Source organism: Gorilla gorilla, chromosome 3 (genome assembly GCF_029281585.2).
Source record: "Gorilla gorilla gorilla isolate KB3781 chromosome 3, NHGRI_mGorGor1-v2.1_pri, whole genome shotgun sequence".
In the NCBI taxonomy this organism is placed as follows: Eukaryota; Metazoa; Chordata; class Mammalia; order Primates; family Hominidae; genus Gorilla; species Gorilla gorilla.
The window spans coordinates 142,561,422-142,581,931 of record NC_073227.2 but is presented as its reverse complement, the minus strand read 5'-3'; the positions used below and the strand labels follow the sequence as shown (position 1 = coordinate 142,581,931).

Genomic DNA, 20,510 nt, shown 5'->3' with positions numbered 1-20,510 from the left:
AGATGAATGGCTAACTAGAATAATCAATGCAGAGAAGTCCTTAAAGGACCTGATGGAGCTGAAAACCATGGCACAAGAACTACAAGACAAATGCACAAGCCTCAGTAGCTGATTCGATCAACTGGAAGAAAGGGTATCAGTGATGGAAGATCAAATGAATGAAATGAAGCGAGAAGAGAAGTTTAGAGAAAAAACAATAAAAAGAAACGAACAAAGCCTCCAAGAAATATGGGACTATGTGAAAAGACCAAATCTACGTCTGATTGGTGTACCTGAAAGTGATAGGGAGAATGGAACCAAGCTGGAAAACACTCTACAGTATATTATCCAGGAGAACTTCCCCAATCTAGCAAGGCAGGCCGACATTCAAATTCAGGAAATACAGAGAACAGCACAAATATACTCCTCGAGAAGAGCAACTCCAAGACACATAATTGTCAGATTCACCAAAGTTGAAATGAAGGAAAAAATGTTGAGGGCAGCCAGAGAGAAAGGTCGGCTTACCCACAAAGGAAAGCCCATCAGATTAACAGCTGATCTCTCGGCAGAAACTCTACAAGCCAGAAGAGAGTGGGGGCCAATATTCAACATTCTTAAAGAAAAGAATTTTCAACCCAGAATTTCATATCCAGCCAAACTAAGCTTCATAAGTGAAGGAGAAATAAAATATAGACAAGCAAATGCTGAAAGATTTTGTCACCACCAGGCCTGCCCTACAAGAGCTCCTGAAGGAAGCACTAAACATGGAAAGGAACAACCAGTACCAGCCACTGCAAAAACATGCCAAATTGTAAACACCACTGAGGCCAGGAAGAAACTGCATCAACTAATGAGCAAAATAACCAGCTAACATCATCATGACAGGATCAAATTCACACATAACAATATTAACCTTAAATGTAAATAGGCTAAATGCTCCAATTAAAAGACACAGACTGGCAAATTGGATAAAGAGTCAAGACCCATCAGTGTGCTGTATTCAGGAAACCCATCTCATGTGCAGAGACACACATAGGCTCAAAATAAAGGGATGGAGGAAGATCTACCAAGGAAATGGACAACAAAAAAAGGCAGGGGTTGTAATCCTAGTCTCGGATAAAACAGACTTTAAACCAACAAAGATCAAAAGAGACAAAGAAGGCCATTACATAATGGTAAAGGGATCAATTCAACAAGAAGAGTTAACTATCCTAAATATATATGCAACCAACAAAGGAGCACCCAGATTCATAAAGCAAGTCCTTAGAGACCTACAAAGAGACTTAGACTCCCACACAATAATAATGGGAGACTTTAACACCCCACTGTCAACATTAGACAGATCAATGAGACAGAAAGTTAACAAGGATATCCAGGAATTGAACTCAACTCTGCACCAAGCGGACCTAATAGACATCTACAGAACTCTCCACCCCAAATCAACAAAATATACATTCTTTTCGGCACCACACCACACCTATTCCAAAATTGAACACATAGTTGGAAGTAAAGCACTCCTCAGCAAATGTAAAAGAACAGAAAGTATAACAAACTGTCTCTCACACCACAGTGCAATCAAACTAGAACTCAGGATTAAGAAACTCACTCAAAACCGCTCAACTACATGGAAACTGAACAACCTGCTCCTGAATGACTACTGGGTACGTAACGACATGAAGGCAGAAATAAAGATGTTCTTTGAAACCAACGAGAACAAAGACACAACATACCAGAATCTCTGGGACACATTCAAAGCAGTGTGTAGAGGGAAATTTATAGCACTAAATGCCCACAAGAGAAAGCAGGAAAGATCCAAAATTGACAGCCTAACATCACAATTAAAAGAACTAGAGAAACAAGAGCAAACACATTCAAAAGCTAGCAGAAGGCAACAAATAACTAAGATCAGAGCAGAACTGAAGGAGATACAGACATACAAAAAACCCTTCAAAAAATCAATGAATCCAGGAGCTGGTTTTTTGAAAAGATCAACAAAATTGATAGACTGCTAGCAAAACTAATAAAGAAGAGAGAAGAATCAAATAGACACAACAAAAAATGATAAACGGGATATCACCACCGATCCCACAGAAATACAAACTACCATCAGAGAATACTATAAACACCTCTACGCAAATAAACTAGAAAATCTAGAAGAAATGGATAAATTCCTCGACACATACACCCTCCCAAGACTAAACCAGGAAGAAGCTGAATCTCTGAATAGACCAATAACAGGCTCTGAAATTGAGGCAACAATTAATAGCTTACCAACCAATAAAAGTCCAGGACCAGACGGATTCACAGCCAAATTCTACCAGAGGTACAAGGAGGAACTGGTACCATTCCTTCTGAAACTATTCCAATCAATAGAAAAAGAGGGAATCCTCCCTAACTCATTTTATGAGACCAGCATCATCCTGATACCAAAGACTGGCAGAGACACAACAAAAAAAGAGAATTTCAGACCAATATCCCTGATGAACATCGATGCAAAAATCTTTAATAAAATACTGGCAAACTGAATCCAGCAGCACACCAAAAAGCTTATCCACCATGATCAAGCTGGCTTCATTCCTGGGATGCAAGGCTGGTTCAACATACGAAAATCAATAAATGTAATCCAGCATATAAACTGAACCAACGACAAAAAACACATGATTATCTCAATAGATGCAGAAAAGGCCTTTGACAAAATTCAACAGCCCTTCATGCTAAAAACTCTCAATAAATTAGGTACTGATGGGACGTATCTCAAAATAATAAGCGCTATCTATGACAAACCCACAGCCAATATCATACTGGATGGGCAAAAACTGGAAGCATTCCCTTTGAAAACTGGCACAAGACAGGGATGCCCTCTCTCACCACTCCTATTCAACACAGTGTTCGAAGTTCTGGCAGGGCAATCAGGCAGGAGAAAGAAATAAAGGGTATTCAATTAGGAAAAGAGGAAGTCAAATTGTCCCTGTTTGCAGATGACATGATTGTATATTTAGAAAACCCCATTGTCTCAGCCCAAAATCTCCTTAAGCTGATAAGCAACTTCAGCGAAGTCTCAGGATACAAAATCAATGTGCAAAAATCACAAGCATTCTTATACACCAATAACAGACAAACCGAGAGCCAAATCATGAGTGAACTCCCATTCACAACTGCTCCAAAGAGAATAAAATACCTAGGAATCCAACTTACAAGGGATGTGAAGGACCTCTTCAAGGAGAACTATAAACCACTGCTCAATGAAATGAGAGGATACAGATAAATGGAAGAACATTCCATGCTCATGGGTAGGAAGAATCAATATCGTGAAAATGGCCATACTGCCCAAGGTAATTTATAGATTCAATGCCATCCCCATCAAGCTACCAATGCCTTTCTTCACAGAATTGGAAAAAACTACTTTAAAGTTCATATGGAACCAAAAAAGAGCCCGCATTGCCAAGTCAATCCTAAGCCAAAAGAACAAGGCTGGAGGCATCACACTACCTGACTTCAAACTATACTACAAGGCTACAGTAACCAAAACAGCATGGTACTGGTACCAAAGCAGAGATATAGACCAATGGAACAGAACAGTGCCCTCAGAAATAATACTGCATATCTACAATCATCTGATCTTTGACAAACCTGACAAAAACAAGAGATGGGGAAAGGATTCCCTATTTAATAAATGGCGCTGGGAAAACTGGCTAGCCATATGTAGAAAGCTGAAATTGGATCCCTTCCTTACACCTTATACAAAAACTAATTCAAGATGGATTAAAGACTTAAATGTTAGACCTAAAACCATAAAAACCCTAGAAGAAAACCTAGGCAATACCATTCAGGACATAGGCATGGGCAAGAACTTCATGTCTAGAACACCAAAAGCAATGGCAACAAAAGCCAAAATTGACAAATGGGATCTAATTAAACTAAAGAGCTTCTGCACAGCAAAAGAAACTACCATCAGAGTGAACAGGCAACCTACAGAATGGGAGAAAATTTTTGCAATCTGACAAAAGGGCTAATTTTTGCATCTGACAAAGGGCTAATATCCAGAATCTACAATGAACTCAAACAAATTTACAAGAAAAAAACAAATTTACAAGAAAAAAAGAAATTTACAAGAAAAAAACAAATTTACAAGAAAAAAGCAAAGAACCCCATCAAAAAGTGGGCAAAGGATAAGAACAGACACTTCTCAAAAGAAGACATTTATGCAGCCAAAAGACACATGAAAAAATGCTCATCATCACTGGCCATCAGAGAAATGCAAATCAAAATCACAATGAGATACCATCTCACACCAGTCAGAATGGCGATCATTAAAAAGTCAGGAAACAACAGGTGCTGGAGAGGATGTGGAGAAATAGGAACACTTTTACACTGTTGGTGGGACTGTAAACTAGTTCAACATTGTGGAAGTCAGTATGGCGATTCCTCAGGGATCTAGAACTAGAAATACCATTTGACCCAGCCATCCCATTACTGGGTATATACCCAAAGGATTATAAATCATGCTGCTATAAAGACACTTGCACACATATGTTTATTGTGGCACTATTCACAATAGCAAAGACTTGGAACCAACCCAAATGTCCAACAGTGATAGACTAGATTAAGAAAATGTGGCACATATACACTATGGAATACTTTGCAGCCATAAAAAAGGATGAGTTCATGTCCTTTGTAGGGACATGGATGAAGCTGGAAACCATCATTCTCAGCAAACTATCGCAAGGAGAAAAAACCAAACACTGCATGTTCTCACTCATAGGTGGTAACTGAACAATGAGAACACATGGTCACAGGAAGGGGAACATCACACACTGGGGCCTGTTGTGGGGTGGGCGGAGTGGGGAGGGATAGCATTAGGAGACATACCTAATGTTAAATGACGAGTTAATGGGTGCAGCACACCAACATGGCACATGTATACATATGTAACAAACCCACAGGTTGTGCACATGTACTCTAAAACTTAAAGTATAATAAAAATAAATAAATAAATAAAGTAAAAAAGAAATCCTAAGAATACTCAAATTGTTATTTAGGTGAAGATAGATGATGCCTTCCTTGAATCATCAGCTACCACCTACAGAGTGAAGTGAGATGGAATAGTGGGCACAATCTCATTCATCCTACTCTATGTAGCCTAATGGGTCCAGAATTTATCATCACTATTTTACACTGGAAAAAAGATAAGATTATGAGGGGTCAGGGAGGCTTTGAGTTTTTGCTCTAACTTCACCACTAATTAAGAATGTGATCTTGGGTAAGCCACTTTAACCTCTGTAAATGTCAAATTTCTTATCAGTAAAATGTGACTATACAAGACAATAAATTTGAAAATACTTTGCAAAATTGAAAGTACCATGGAAATAATTCTTCAATCCCAAAAGGTTATGAACATTATTAAAATTTGCCACATGGAAGAGCACACACCACAGAGACATAACTGTGATCATAAACAGATTTACAAAAGTGGTGTTTCATTATGGAGGGCCATAGGGCTGATAAAGACAAATGCATCACCAAGCTATGTCCGAGCTCATTCAGATTTTTACAGGAAACACAGAGCTTCTAGCTGAATTATCTCTGGATGGTGTGGAAATTGTCCAACACGTTCCTAATTTCAAAGAAACAGAACTGAATCTTGAAAACCCAAGAGCCCTTTACAGAAACTGACAAGAGATGAATTAATATAGGTATCAAGCTACAGACCAAATTAAAGTTTTACAAAACTGTGAAAGAGGGTCAGAAAGAAGAAATTTATGGGAAGCAGAGTCCTGGAAAGTCAGCTTTGATGGAGTGACAATATGTGCAACACAGTGAGCAACCTCTTAGGTAGGCAGCTTCAGGGACGGGCCTGCCCTTTTGAAAGGACTTGGGCCACTCTTGAGTCTAAGAGGCTAAGTCACAAACAATGCTAAGCAACTAAAAATAACTTCTTGTTTAATAGTAAAATTCTGCATAGTAAAAGGAGAAGCAGGGGGTATGACACACGTGGTAGTTAGCAGTCTACTAGTGACTTTACTGCCACTACAACCAGAAAAGCCAGCTGATGTGTCAGACGTGAGAAAGCGAAAGTATGTCACAGCGAATGTAGCTTTTCCCCATGTATTTCAAGAAAGAAATGAAAAAGCCAACTTCTATAATGGTGCCTACTGTGCATTAACAGAGATAAACTAGGGGTCTAAGAACTCAGTTTTCTACAGGGTCCCAGAAGTATAGCCATATATTGCCCCATTCTCTAATGGAAATAGCCAGAGAAATAGAAATATCAAGACTGGAGAACATCAAATACCTCATTGGAAAAGCCCCCACATAGGAAAATGTGTGGGCTTGAATTCTTCCATTCTGGAAGGGTAAAGGCCTGAGTGATGATGCTGGGATTAGACACTGAAACTCTTTAGAGAAGCAAAACAAGTATAATAAAGCTGTACTTTATTATATTAAATGACACACAGACTACCAAATAGCCTGCCCCTTATAACAGCGTTAATGTGATTTTGATCTGAAATGTACAGAGACATTTTGCATTTTTTCGTATAAAAAGTTCATGAGATTTGGCCCTAATCTGACCTTTTCTTCATTTTTTTTTCTACTTGAGGGACTATAATCTTTATTTTTAAATTTGTTTTATATTCTCCGAACATTACCTAACGCATAGAAAACTCTTATTGAACCATTTTTCTCTGTTCTTTGTAAAATATTACATTTGACTGTTCCTTAGACTGCTTTAATCATTCCTGCCTACGCACCCTCCTCAAAATCCAGTTTAAATTAATTGTTCCTTATTCAAAATTCCTTATATCCACCTCCCTTGGGGCAGCAATCACCTATCACTCAGGACTACACTTGTGTATGTACATATCTTCCCTATTACAAATCAGGTTCTTTGAGAAAATACAAATGGTAAGAGAGTGGATTTTTGGAGTCAGAACATTCTCTTTTCAAATCCTTCTTCTGCCCCTTACTGGCAATAAGGGCTGAGTGACCTACAGCAAATTACTTAACTTCTCTGAGCCTCAGTTTTCTAATCTGCAAAATAGGAGCCATCACTTCACAAGTCTGTAAGACTTATATTAGACTAAGTGCCTGCCTGTACACTGTTCTCTTTTCTCTCTTTCTATATACCTGAAGGCATTATAGGTGCTAGATGTCTGTTTAAAGACCAGACAATATTGTCTTAAAAAAAACAAACAAAAACACAGACAATACCATCTTTAAAAAAAAAAAAAGTCCAGGTAAGAAATAAATAAGGCCGTAGAATGGAAGCTTTACAAGGACTCTCTCTGAGACAGGATCTCCTCAAGTGTCCCCAGGTTAAATTAGAAGTATATATCCGTACAATTGTTCAGCCAGTTTGTGCACTGTACTGAGGATGAATGAACACCTATCCTAAATATCCTAGTCTTCTGACTAAAAAAAAAAGATCATATTTCATAACGATTATTGTTACATTCATAGTGTCCCAGGTGATTTAGAGGATAAATAAAAATCCATTAAAGAGGTAAAGACATAAAAACGAGAAACATGGACTGGTTTACACATAACACATACAAAGTCTATTATAAAACTAGCATCAGTATCCTTGAATGCAAACCTTTTTCTGAGTATTTAACAATCGCACCCTTTAAAAAATGTACAATAGACATTAAGAGACTTAAACAGATATATAAACATTTTAAATTAAAATAGTGTTAAACAGTACCTCAAGCTCAATAAGCATTTTAAGTATTCTAATCTTAGTATTTCTCTAGCTGACATGTAAGAAGCAATCTATCTTATTGTATGCAATTAGCTCACTGTGTGGATAAAAAGGTAAAACCATTCTGAAACAGGAAACCAATATACTTCCTGTTTAATCAACAAATCTAAACATTTATTCTTTTCATCTGTTTACTCTTGCTCTTGTCCACCACAATATGCTACTCACATGTTCAGTGTAGTTTTATGACAAAGAGAAAATTTTCGTGAGTTACTTTTGTATCCCCACCCCCTTAAAGAAAGGAGGAAAAACTGTTTCATACAGAAGGCGTTAATTGCATGAATTAGAGCTATCACCTAAGTGTGGGCTAATGTAACCAAGAGGGATTTCACCTACATCCATTCAGTCAGTCTTTGGGGGTTTAAAGAAATTCCAAAGAGTCATCAGAAGAGGAAAAATGAAGGTAATGTTTTTTCAGACAGGTAAAGTCTTTGAAAATATGTGTAATATGTAAAACATTTTGACACCCCCATAATATTTTTCCAGAATTAACAGTATAAATTACATCTCTTGTTCAAGAGTTCCCTATCACTCTCTTTAATCACTACTCACAGTAACCTCAACTCCTGCCACAATGTACAGGATGCAACTCCTGTTTTGCATTGCACTAAGTCTTGCACTTGTCACAAACAGTGCACCTACTTCAAGTTCTACAAAGAAAACACAGCTACAACTGGAGCATTTACTGCTGGATTTACAGATGATTTTGAATGGAATTAATGTAAGTATATTTCCTTTCTTACTAAAATTATTACATTTAGTAATCTAGCTGGAGATCATTTCTTAATAACAATGCATTATACTTTCTTAGAATTACAAGAATCCCAAACTCACCAGGATGCTTACATTTAAGTTTTACATGCCCAAGAAGGTAAGTACAATATTTTATGTTCAATTTCTGTTTTAATAAAATTCAAACTAATATGAAAATCTGCACAGATGGGACTAATAGCAGCTCATCTGAGGTAAAGAGTAACTTTAATTTGTTTTTTTGAAAACCCAAGTTTGATAATGAAGCCTCTATTAAAATAGTTTTACCTATATTTTTTATATATATTTGTGTGTTGGTGGGGGTGGGAAGAAAACATAAAAATAATATTCTCACTTTATCGATAAGACAATTCTAAACAAAAATGTTCATTTATGGTTTCATTTAAAAATGTAAAACTCTAAAATATTTGATTATGTCATTTTAGTATGTAAAATACCAAAATCTATTTCCAAGGAGCCCACTTTTAAAAATCTTTTCTTGTTTTAGGAAAGGTTCCTAAGTGAGAGGCAGCATAACACTAATAGCACAGAGTCTGGGGCCAGATATCTGAAGTGAAATCTCAGCTCTGCCATGTCCTAGCTTTCATGATCTTTGGCAAATTACCTACTCTGTTTGTGATTCAGTTTCATGTCTACTTAAATGAATAACTGTATATACTTAATATGGCTTTGTGAGAATTAGTAAGTAAATGTAAAGCACTCAGAACCGTGTCTGGCATAAGGTAAATACCATACAAGCATTAGCTATTATTAGTAGTATTAAAGATAAAATTTTCACTGAGAAATACAAAGTAAAATTTTGGAGTTTATCTTTTTACCAATAGAACTTGAGATTTATAATGCTATATGACTTATTTTCCAAGATTAAAAGCTTCATTAGGTTGTTTTTGGATTCAGATAGAGCATAAGCATAATCATCCAAGCTCCTAGGCTACATTAGGTGTGTAAAGCTACCTAGTAGCTGTGCCAGTTAAGAGAGAATGAACAAAATCTGGTGCCAGAAAGGGCTTGTGCCAGGGTGAATCCAAGCCCAGAAAATAATAGGATTTAAGGGGACACAGATGCAATCCCATTGACTCAAATTCTATTAATTCAAGAGAAATCTGCTTCAAACTACTCTTCTGAAAGATGTAGACAGCTTACAGATGTTACTCTAGTTTAATCAGAGCCACATAATGCAACTCCAGCAACATAAAGATACTAGATGCTGTTTTCTGAAGAAAATTTCTCCACATTGTTCATGCCAAAAACTTAAACCCGAATTTGTAGAATTTGTAGTGGCGAATTGAAAGCGCAATAGATGGACATATCAGGGGATTGGTATTGTCTTGACCTACCTTTCCCACTAAAGAGTGTTAGAAAGATGAGATTATGTGCATAATTTAGGGGGTGGTAGAATTCATGGAAATCTAAGTTTGAAACCAAAAGTAATGATAAACTCTATTCATTTGTTCGTTTAACCCTCATTGCACATTTACAAAAGATTTTAGAAACTAATAAAAATATTTGATTCCAAGGATGCTATGTTAATGCTACAATAAGAAAGAAATGAAATCTAATTCTGGCTCTACCTACTTATGTGGTCAAATTCTGAGATTTAGTGTGCTTATTTATAAAGTGGAGATGATACTTCACTGCCTACTTCAAAAGATGACTGTGAGAAGTAAATGGGCCTATTTTGGAGAAAATTCTTTTAAATTGTAATATACCATAGAAATATGAAATATTATATATAATATAGAATCAAGAGGCCTGTCCAAAAGTCCTCCCAAAGTATTATAATCTTTTATTTCACTGGGACAAACATTTTTAAGCTGCATCTTAATGCAGTGATTGTAGAAAAGTAAAAATTTAAGACATACTTAAAAATGTGTCTTGCTCAAGGCTATATTGAGAGCCACTACTACATGATTATTGTTACCTAGTGTAAAATGTTGGGATTGTGATAGATGGCATCCAAGAGTTCCTTCTCTCTCTTAACATTCTGTGATTCTTAACTCTTAGACTATCAAATATTATAATCATAGAATGTGATTTTTATGCTTCCACATTCTAACTCATCTGGTTCTAATGATTTTCTATGCAGACTGGAAAAGTAATCAGCCTACAGCTGTAATAGGCATTTAGATGCAGAAATTCTAACATTTTGCAAAGCCAAATTAAGCTAAAACCAGTGAGTCAACTATCACTTAACGCTAGTCATAGGTACTTGAGCCCTAGTTTTTCCAGTTTTATAATGTAAACTCTACTGGTCCATCTTTACAGTGACACTGAGAACAGAGAGAATGGTAAAAACTACATACTGCTACTCCAAATAAAATAAATTGGAAATTAATTTCTGATTCTGACCTCTATGTAAACTGAGCTGATGATAATTATTATTCTAGGCCACAGAACTGAAACATCTTCAGTGTCTAGAAGAAGAACTCAAACCTCTGGAGGAAGTGCTAAATTTAGCTCAAAGCAAAAACTTTCACTTAAGACCCAGGGACTTAATCAGCAATATCAATGTAATAGTTCTGGAACTAAAGGTAAGGCATTACTTTATTTGCTCTCCTGGAAATAAAAAAAAAAAAAGTAGGGGGAAAAGTACCACATTTTAAAGTGACATAACATTTTTGGTATTTGTAAAGTACCCATGCACGTAATTAGCCTACATTTTAAGTACACTGTGAACATGAATCATTTCTAATGTTAGATGATTAACTGGGAAGTATAAGCTACAGAGTTTGCACCTACCATCTACTAATGGACAAGCCTCATCCCAAACTCCATCACCTTTCACATTAACACAAAACTGGGAGTGAGAGAAGGTACTGAGTTGAGTTTCACAGAAAGCAGGCAGATTTTATTATATATTTTTCAATTCCTTCAGATCATTTACTGGAATAGCCAATACTGATTACCTGAAAGGCTTTTCAAATGGTGTTTCCTTATCATTTGATGGAAGGACTACCCATAAGAGATTTGTCTTAAAAAAAAAACTGGAGCCATTAAAATGGCCAGTGGACTAAACAAACAACAATCTTTTTAGAGGCAATCCCCACTTTCAGAATCTTAAGTATTTTTAAATGCACAGGAAGCATAAAATATGCAAGGGACTCAGGTGATGTAAAAGAGATTCACTTTTGTCTTTTTATATCCCGTCTGCTAAGGTATAAAATTCATGAGTTAATAGGTATCCTAAATAAGCAGCATAAGTATAGTAGTAGAAAGACATTCCTAAAAGTAACTCCAGTTGTGTCCAAATGAATCACTTATTAGTGGACTGTTTCAGTTGAATTAAAAAAATACATTGAGATCAATGTCATCTAGACATTGACAGATTCAGTTCCTTATCTATGGCAAGAGTTTTACTCTAAAATAATTAACATCAGAAAACTCATTCTTAACTCTTGATACAAATTTAAGACAAGACCATGCAAAAATCTGAAAACTGTGTTTCAAAAGCCAAACACTTTTTAAAATAAAAAAATCCCAAGATATGACAATATTTAAACAATTATGCTTAAGAGGGTACAGAACACTGCAACAGTTTTTTAAAAGAGAACACTTATTTAAAGGGAACATTCTATCTCACCTGCTTTTGTTCCCAGGGTAGGAATCACTTCAAATTTGAAAAGCTCTCTTTTAAATCTCACTATATATCAAAATATTTCCTCCTTAGCTTATCAACTAGAGGAAGCGTTTAAATAGCTCCTTGCAGCAGAGAAGCCTAATTTCTAAAAAGCCAGTCCACAGAACAAAATTTCTAATGTTTAAACTTTTAAAAGTTGGCAAATTCACCTGCATTGATACTATGATGGGGCAGGGATAGGTGTAAGTATTTATGAAGATGTTCTTCACACAAATTTATCCCAAACAGAAGCATGTCCTAGCTTACTCCAGTCTAGTTCTGTTCTGCTTTGGGGAAAATATAAGGAGATTCACTTAAGTAGAAAAATAGGAGACTCTAATCAAGATTTAGAAAAGAAGAAAGTATAATGTGCATATCAATTCATACATTTAACTTACACAAATATAGCTGTACATTCAGAGGAAAAGCGATCAAGTTTATTTCACATCCAGCATTTAATATTTGTCTAGATCTGTTTTTATTTAAATGTTTATTTGCACCCAATTCAGGGAAAAAATTTTTGTGTTCATTGACTGAATTAACAAATGAGGAAAATCTCAGCTTCTGTGTTACTATCATTTGGTATCATAACAAAATATGTAATTTTGGCATTCATTTTGATCATTTCAAGAAAATGTGAATAATTAATATGTTTGGTAAGCTTGAAAATAAAGGCAACAGGCCTATAAGACTTCAATTGGGAATAACTGTATATAAGGTAAACTACTCTGTACTTTAAAAAATTAACATTTTTCTTTTATAGGGATCTGAAACAACATTCATGTGTGAATATGCTGATGAGACAGCAACCATTGTAGAATTTCTGAACAGATGGATTACCTTTTGTCAGAGCATCATCTCAACACTGACTTGATAATTAAGTGCTTCCCACTTAAAACATATCAGGCCTTCTATTTATTTAAATATTTAAATTTTATATTTATTGTTGAATGTATGGTTTGCTACCTATTGTAACTATTATTCTTAATCTTAAAACTATAAATATGGATCTTTTATGATTCTTTTTGTAAGCCCTAGGGGCTCTAAAATGGTTTCACTTATTTATCCCAAAATATTTATTATTATGTTGAATGTTAAATATAGTATCCATGTAGATTGGTTAGTAAAACTATTTAATAAATTTGATAAATACAAACAAGCCTGGATATTTATTTTGGAAACAACACAGAGTAAGCATTTAAATATTTCTTAGTTACTTGTGTGAACTGTAGGATGGTTAAAATGCTTACAAAAGTCACTCTTTCTCTGAAGAAATATGTAGAACAGAGATGTAGACTTCTCAAAAGCCCTTGCTTTGTCCTTTCAAGGGCTGATCAGACCCTTAGTTCTGGCATCTCTTAGCAGATTATATTTTCCTTCTTCTTAAAATGCCAAACACAAACACTCTTGAAACTCTTCATAGATTTGGTGTGGCTATGAATTCTCCAATATCTTACACCTTGCCCAGTGCCATGAGGAGGCTCACCTGTATGGCCTATATCAAAGGTCTTCCCTGCCCTTTGGCTTTCCATTGGGTCCTGCCACTGGGGAGTGCTGGTAGGAACTCTGAGGAACATAAGAGATTCCCTTGACTCCCTCCTTGTGGAGTAGACCCAGGATGGCTGTGTCTCTCAAGCAAGGAACCCAGATTACCTCAAGGTGGCACTCTGGATACTTTTTCCTTCTGAGTGATTCTGGTAATCTTCCCTTCCACTTGTCCCTTTAAGCCTAGGGAGGGTGGTACTTTTGCTGTTAGCAACTCCAGGGTACTTGTACCATCCCTTGCAGTTTCCCTGTACTCTGACCATAGCTTTTTAAATAGTCCTTTTATTAAATCCTCCTTTTAATTGAGTATGCCATCTATTTCCTGCTGGGACTCAGATACAGTAATTGTATCAGAAATAGCCCCAGAAAATAGACCCTCAAAATAGGATTCTGGGACTGGGTTGTTCATATATTCAAGGAATGCAAGGATAATAGGACATGGGAAATCTATGGGATGTAGTAGCACCGCAATTACTGAACTTATCATCAATGGTAGAATGGGATGAAATGCAGACAGACGGCAAGATGTTGTGAGGTCAAATGGCTGTGGCACTTAGTTGCTACAGAAACAACAGTTATAAAAATTATGATTATTACCTAGATTCTTTTGATGATGATGACCCCAGACAGAGAACAAAGGAAAAAAAAGTTATCAACATACAATTAAAAACATACATGGGCAACCAGAATGCCTCTTCAGCAGCTTTGAAGAAGTCGTTCCTCTCTTCAAAATTGCCAAGGAGTAGAAGTAAAAGGGACCCTTCTCATTAAATACCTCACTTGGAAGATTTTTTTTTTTCACATCTCATCCACTAAATCTTATCTTGGTCAGTTTTAAGGTCTTAGTGCTCAATGAGGCATTCTTCTACCAGGTGCCTTGACTTCTACCAGAGAACTGATGAAATGGCTGAGATTACCTTTTGGCCATTTAGGGGTTCTTCATATAGCTGAACCAACAAGCACGTAAAGGACCACCGTACTGAGCAGGGTGACCGATTTTGATGAAAAGGGGGAAACTCAGTGCCTTCTATAGAACCGGGCAGCGACTACACAATAGGTAATACTATATTTGGAACTCAGGAAATTCAGTGGGGCATCTCTTAGCTTTCTATCCTTAGTAGTATTGGTCAATGGAAAACTGTAACAATCCTTAAAATTCAAGAACATCAAAGACTCAGATTTCACAGAAGTGAGATATGGAGTATACCACCAGGTAAATAATGCCACCCAACCAAAGTAATGGCAGAGGGTAAAAGGGAACACGCAAAGGGTAGTGGAAGAATGCAGCTGTACTAACCAACTTTCATGACTAGCTATTGAGGCAGAGAAGAGACTTGAGCAGTTTTGTTTTTCTCCATTTTTATACTTTACTATGTCAAGTTGGACTTGACGTCGTCTCTTAGTCTTTATGTGAAGAACACTGGTGATACCTAACATTTTAGATTTCAGGAAAAGTATTGCTGAATTGACATTACCCTATAATGATACAATAACTGATGGGATTTCATGTGTCTCCTTTGCTAGGAACACAAACCTTCTTCCCAAAGGAAGGAAGAGAGCACATGCTGAGGAATGAAGGTGTGAACCGTGTATCTTCTACTTTTCCCTCAAAAACAACACTATATCCTTTTCCATCCTGATCTTCAGCCTGCTAAGTCAAATTGCGTGGAATACATTAATGTATTTTCTTGCCTTCTGGTTTCTAGCTGAGTTTGACCACATGGGATTCCTGGTAAGAGGTGAATGTGAGATCACCATGGGATAGCTGTATCACTTGACCAAAGATGAAATTCCCCTCAAAGTTGCCTTTTATTACCTGTCTTTCAAGGTTCTAGTACCTACTCCTCTATACTTCTCTTCAGGCCTAGGTGCAGTAGCTGTTTCCCTGTGTGATGAAAGCAACCAATACAGGCAGGTCTTGCAGGTTTCAGTCCTCAAAAGAAGGAATGCACACAACAGACATTATTTCTTTTTCCTGAGGGCATTTTCCAAATTGTGACATAAGAAAATGGAACCCAAGAATGAAGGAATGAAGTGGCAGTCCTATGAGGAGTTAAGAGGCAGGAGTAGTTGAGGGTTGTCAAAGTAGATGGAATTTAAGCGACAAAACCCCATAAAGGAGTGACCTGCAGGGAAGGAACCCATGTATCTACATATAAATTCCCCTCCGTTCACTGGCTGATCCATCAGCTGCTTATGGAATATAAGACACTTCCAAACCACTAAAAGAAATGGCAGAAAACAGTAGGTAGGAGGCAAATAAGCTGTATCGTGCTGAGAAGACACAGGTTGGAGCCAAAGCCCTGCCATGGAGAAAGGGTCTAGTAAACATGACAGGATTTAAGAAAAAAAAAAGCCAAGGCTCTAGGTGAACATGTCTTGGAATAAGGACAAATCTGAAATATACCAGCCCTAACAAAGCCTAAAAACAAGCTTCAATAAGATCAAATGAATATTCTAGATTCTATTTGTCTTCTGAAGACAGCTTAATCTAATTTAGATAAAAATAACATCATCCAGAGCCTCTACACTATTTCAGACACATGTAGCATCAGTTTAAAAATTATGAAACCTACTGGCTAACATGTGAAATCTTGTCACTACCAAAAATACAAAAAAAAAAAAATTAGCTGGGTGTGGTGGCGGGCGCCTGTAGTCCCAGCTACTCAGGAGGCTGAGGCAGGAGAATGGCGTGAACCTGGTAGGCAGAGCTTGCAGTGAGCCAAGATCGTGCCATTGCACTCCAGCCTGGGCGACAGAGCAAGACTCCATCTCAAAAAAAAAAAAAAAAAAAAAAAAAAAGAGACCTGCTAACACACACACACTCTCTCTCTCTCTCTCAAAATTAAATTGGGCGGCAAGGGGAAACAATAAACATCTCCAACATAGGATTCAAGTGTAGTTATAAGATACAGACTTTAACTGATATAATATGTTCAAGAAAATAAAGCATCATATCTAGACAATAGATGAAAAGATAAATTTTTGCCGAAAATTGAATTATATTTTTAAAAATTAAAGGAACATTCCAGAACTAAAAAAATACCATGTGTGAAATCAAGAAATCACTAGGTGTGCTTAACGGCATACTGGATGTAGCAAAAGACTGTATTAATGATCTACAGATAAGACAATAAAAAATATCCAAACAGAAAAAAAGATATATATATAAAAAAAGAACACAGTAACACAGAGGTAATTAGAGTCATTAAAAAAAGAAAAAACAAGAGGAGAGGAAAGAAGGAATGGTGAAAGATGTAATGGCTGATAATTTTCATAACCAAATGAAAAGACATCTACCTACATATTAAAGGTTGGTAAAACCCAAGCAGAATAAACACAAAACATCAACAGCAAAACACACTCACAGACAACCCTCAGATCCATACACAGGCAAATCACAATTAAACTGCTGAAAAGTAAAGACAAAAGGCAGCTAACTGAAAAAAGGCACTGCCTTCACAAAGCAACAATATATTCGTCAGCAAATATTTCAGCAAAATCTATGAAAGTTGGGAAAACAATGGAATGACATACTTAATTAAAAAAAACTTGGCAAACTAGAATTCTGCACCATAATTCCTTAGAAAAGGTAAAACAGACACTTCAGCCAACAAAAGCTGAGAAAGCTGAGCAAAAGCAGACTGGAACCATAAGAAGTACTGAAGAAATAACTAAATAATTTTAGGCTGGAGAAAAAAATCCAAATGAAGCACAGGTGTGCAAAAACGAAACAAAAGAGTACCATATAGTATAGATAGAAAGTTACTAGTTAGGAGACAATAGGTCTTGGGGCATTTTAACATATGCACAATTAAAATATTTGACAAAATATATACGGGCAAAAGATGATAAATGGCATTAAAATGTTGCAGGATCCTTGCATTACTTGGGAAGTGTTAAACTAATGAATTTAAGATAGACTGCAATAAGCCAAAGCTGCATGTTATAATCTAAGGTAACTTCTAAAAGAATAATACATGTTGAGTATCCCTTATCTGAAATCTTGGGACCAGAGGTGTTTTAAATTTTGGATTATTTTGGATTTTTGAATATTTGCATTATATTTACTACTTAAGCATCCCTAAACTGAAATCCAAAATGCTCGGATGAGTATTTCCTTTGAGCATGATCTTTGAGCATCATGTCAGTGCTCAAAATGTTTTGGATTTTGGAGCATTTTGGATTTGAATTTTTGGATTAGGGATGTTCAACCTGTATAAATGAAAAGCAATAAAGAAGAAAATGTAATATAATACTAATAATCCTAAAATAAGGCAAGAAAGAATGAAGAGAGGAATAAAGGTGAAAAAAGCAAAACACCCACAATGAGACAAACAGAAAACAAATAGCAAGAAGACGGACTTAAACCAAACTCTATGTCATTGTCATTAAATACAAATGAACTACAAACTCCAATTAAAAAAAAGATTGTAAGATGAAATAAAAATCAAACCCAATTATACACTGTTTATAAAAAACATATTTTAAATAAAAGGAAAAAAGATTAAAAGAAAAAGGAAAAGGGAATATAATGTGCAAACACTAACCAAAAACCAAAACCAAAAACCAGAGGTAGGCAGATTAACAACATGATGAAAAAAACAGACTTTAAAGCAAGAATTATATAACCAGAGATAAAGAGAAATTTCATTCAACAGTACATACCAATTCCAAATTTAATTTGTTTTACTATTAAACTAAGTTTTACAAAATTCTAAATTTAAAGCTGAATTAAATTCTAAATTAAATTTAGAATTGGTATGTATTGCTGAACAAAATATATAGCTTCAAAATATAAAGACCAAGACTTCTGCCTTGATAGAGCAGTCTGAAGTCGACCTGGGATGCTAGAGCTTGGTCAGGGGAGGGACGTCCACCATTACTGAGTCTTGAGTAGGCGGTTTTCCCCTGACAGTGTAAACAAAGCCACCGGGAAGTTCCACCCGGGCAGAGCCCTCCACATCTCAGCAAAGCCACTGTAGACAGACTGCTTCTCTAGATTCCTCCACTTTGGGCAGGGCATCTCTGAAAAAAAGGCAGCAGCCCCAGTTAGGGGCTTATAGATAAAACTCCCATCTTCCTGGGAAAGAGCATCTAGGGGAAGGGGCGGCTGTGGGCACAGCTTCGGCAGATTTAAATGTCCCTGCCTGCTGGCTCTGTACAGTGGATCTCCCAGCACAGTGCTAGAGCTCTAAGAGTCAGACTGCCTCCTCAAGTGGGCCCCTGACCCCCATGTCTCCTGACTAGAAGACACCTCCCAGCAGGGACCAACAGACACCTCATATGGGAGAGCTCCAGCTGGCATCTGGTGGGTGCCCCACTGGGAAAAAGCTTCCAGAGGAAGGAACAGGCAGCAATCTTTGTTGTTCTGCAGCCTCTGCTGGTGATACCCAGGCAAACAGGGTCTGGAGTGGACCTCCAGCAAACTCCAGCAGACCTGCAGCAGAGGGGCCTGACTGTTAGAAGGAGATCTAACAAACAGAAAGGGATAGCATCAACATTAACAAAAAGGACGTCCACTCAGAAACCCCATCCGAAGGTCACCAACATCAAAGACCAAAGGTAGACAAATCCACGAAGATGGGGAGAAACCAGTGCAAAAACGCTGACAACTCCAAAAACCAGAATGCCTCTTCTCCAAAAAAAATCACAACTTCTTGCCAGCAAGGGAACAAAACTGGACGGAGAATGAGTCTGACGAACTGACAGAAGTAGGCTTCAGAAGATGGGTAATAACAAACTCCTCCAAGCTAAAGCAGCATATTCCAACCCAATGCAAGGAAGCTAAGGACCTTGAAAAAAGGTTAGAGGAATTTCTAACTAGAATAACCAGTTTAGAGAAGAACATATGACCTGATGGAGCAGTAAAACACAGCATGAGAACTTCGTGAAGCATACACATTCGTGAAGTATTAATAGTCAAATCAGTCAAGCAGAAGAAAGGATATCAGAGATTAAGATCAACTTAATGAAATAAAGTGTGAAGACAGATTAGAGGGGAAAAAAAGGAATGAACAAAGCCTCCAAGAAATATGGGACTATGTGAAAAGATAAAACCTACATTTTATTGGTGTACCTGAAAGTGACAGGGAGAATGAAACCAAGTTGGAAAATACTCTGCAGGATATTATCCAGGAGAACTTTCCCAATCTAGGAAGACAGGCCAACATTCAAATTCAGGAAATACAGAGAACACCACAAAGATACTCCTCGAGAAGAGCAACCCCAAGACACATAATCATCAGATTCACCAAGGTTGAAATGAAGGAAAAAATGTTAAGGGCAGCCAGAGAGAAAGATCGGGTTACCCACAAAGGGAAGCCCATCAGACTAACAGCAGATCTCTCGGCAGAAAACCTACAAGCCGGAAGAGAGTGGGGGCCAATATTCAACATTCTTAAAGAATTTTCAACCCAGAATTTCATATCCAGCCAAACTAAGCTTCCTAAGGGAAGGACAAATAAAATCCTTTATAGACAAGCAAATGCCGAGAGATTTTGTCACCACCAGGCCTGCCTTAAAAGACCTCCTGAAGGAAGCACTAAACATAGAAAGGAATAACAGCTACCAGCCACTGCAAAAACATACCAAATTGTAAAGACCATCGACACTATGAAGAAACTGCATCAACTAACAGGCAAAATAACCAGCTAGCATCATAATGACAGGATCAAATTCACATGTAACAATATTAACCTTAAATGTAAACAGGCTAAATGCTCCAATTAAAAGACACAGACTGGCAAATTGGATAGAGTCACGACCCACTGGTGTGCTGTATTCAAGAGACCAATCTCACGTGCAAACACACATAGGCTTAAAATAAATGGATGGAGG

General features: G+C 36.9%; 1 protein-coding gene across 1 annotated transcript; it reads left to right on the top strand.

The window, feature by feature from the left end:
- The first annotated feature begins 8,027 nt into the window (after nt 1–8,027).
- Nucleotides 8,028–13,281, top strand: IL2 (interleukin 2). The gene is made up of 4 exons (XM_004040353.3): nt 8,028–8,459; nt 8,550–8,609; nt 10,897–11,040; nt 12,889–13,281. The coding sequence occupies exons 1-4, from the start codon at nt 8,313–8,315 to the stop codon at nt 12,997–12,999; spliced, it is 462 nt and encodes a 153-aa protein (XP_004040401.1). The 5' UTR covers nt 8,028–8,312; the 3' UTR covers nt 13,000–13,281.
- Nucleotides 13,282–20,510: the final 7,229 nt, after the last annotated feature.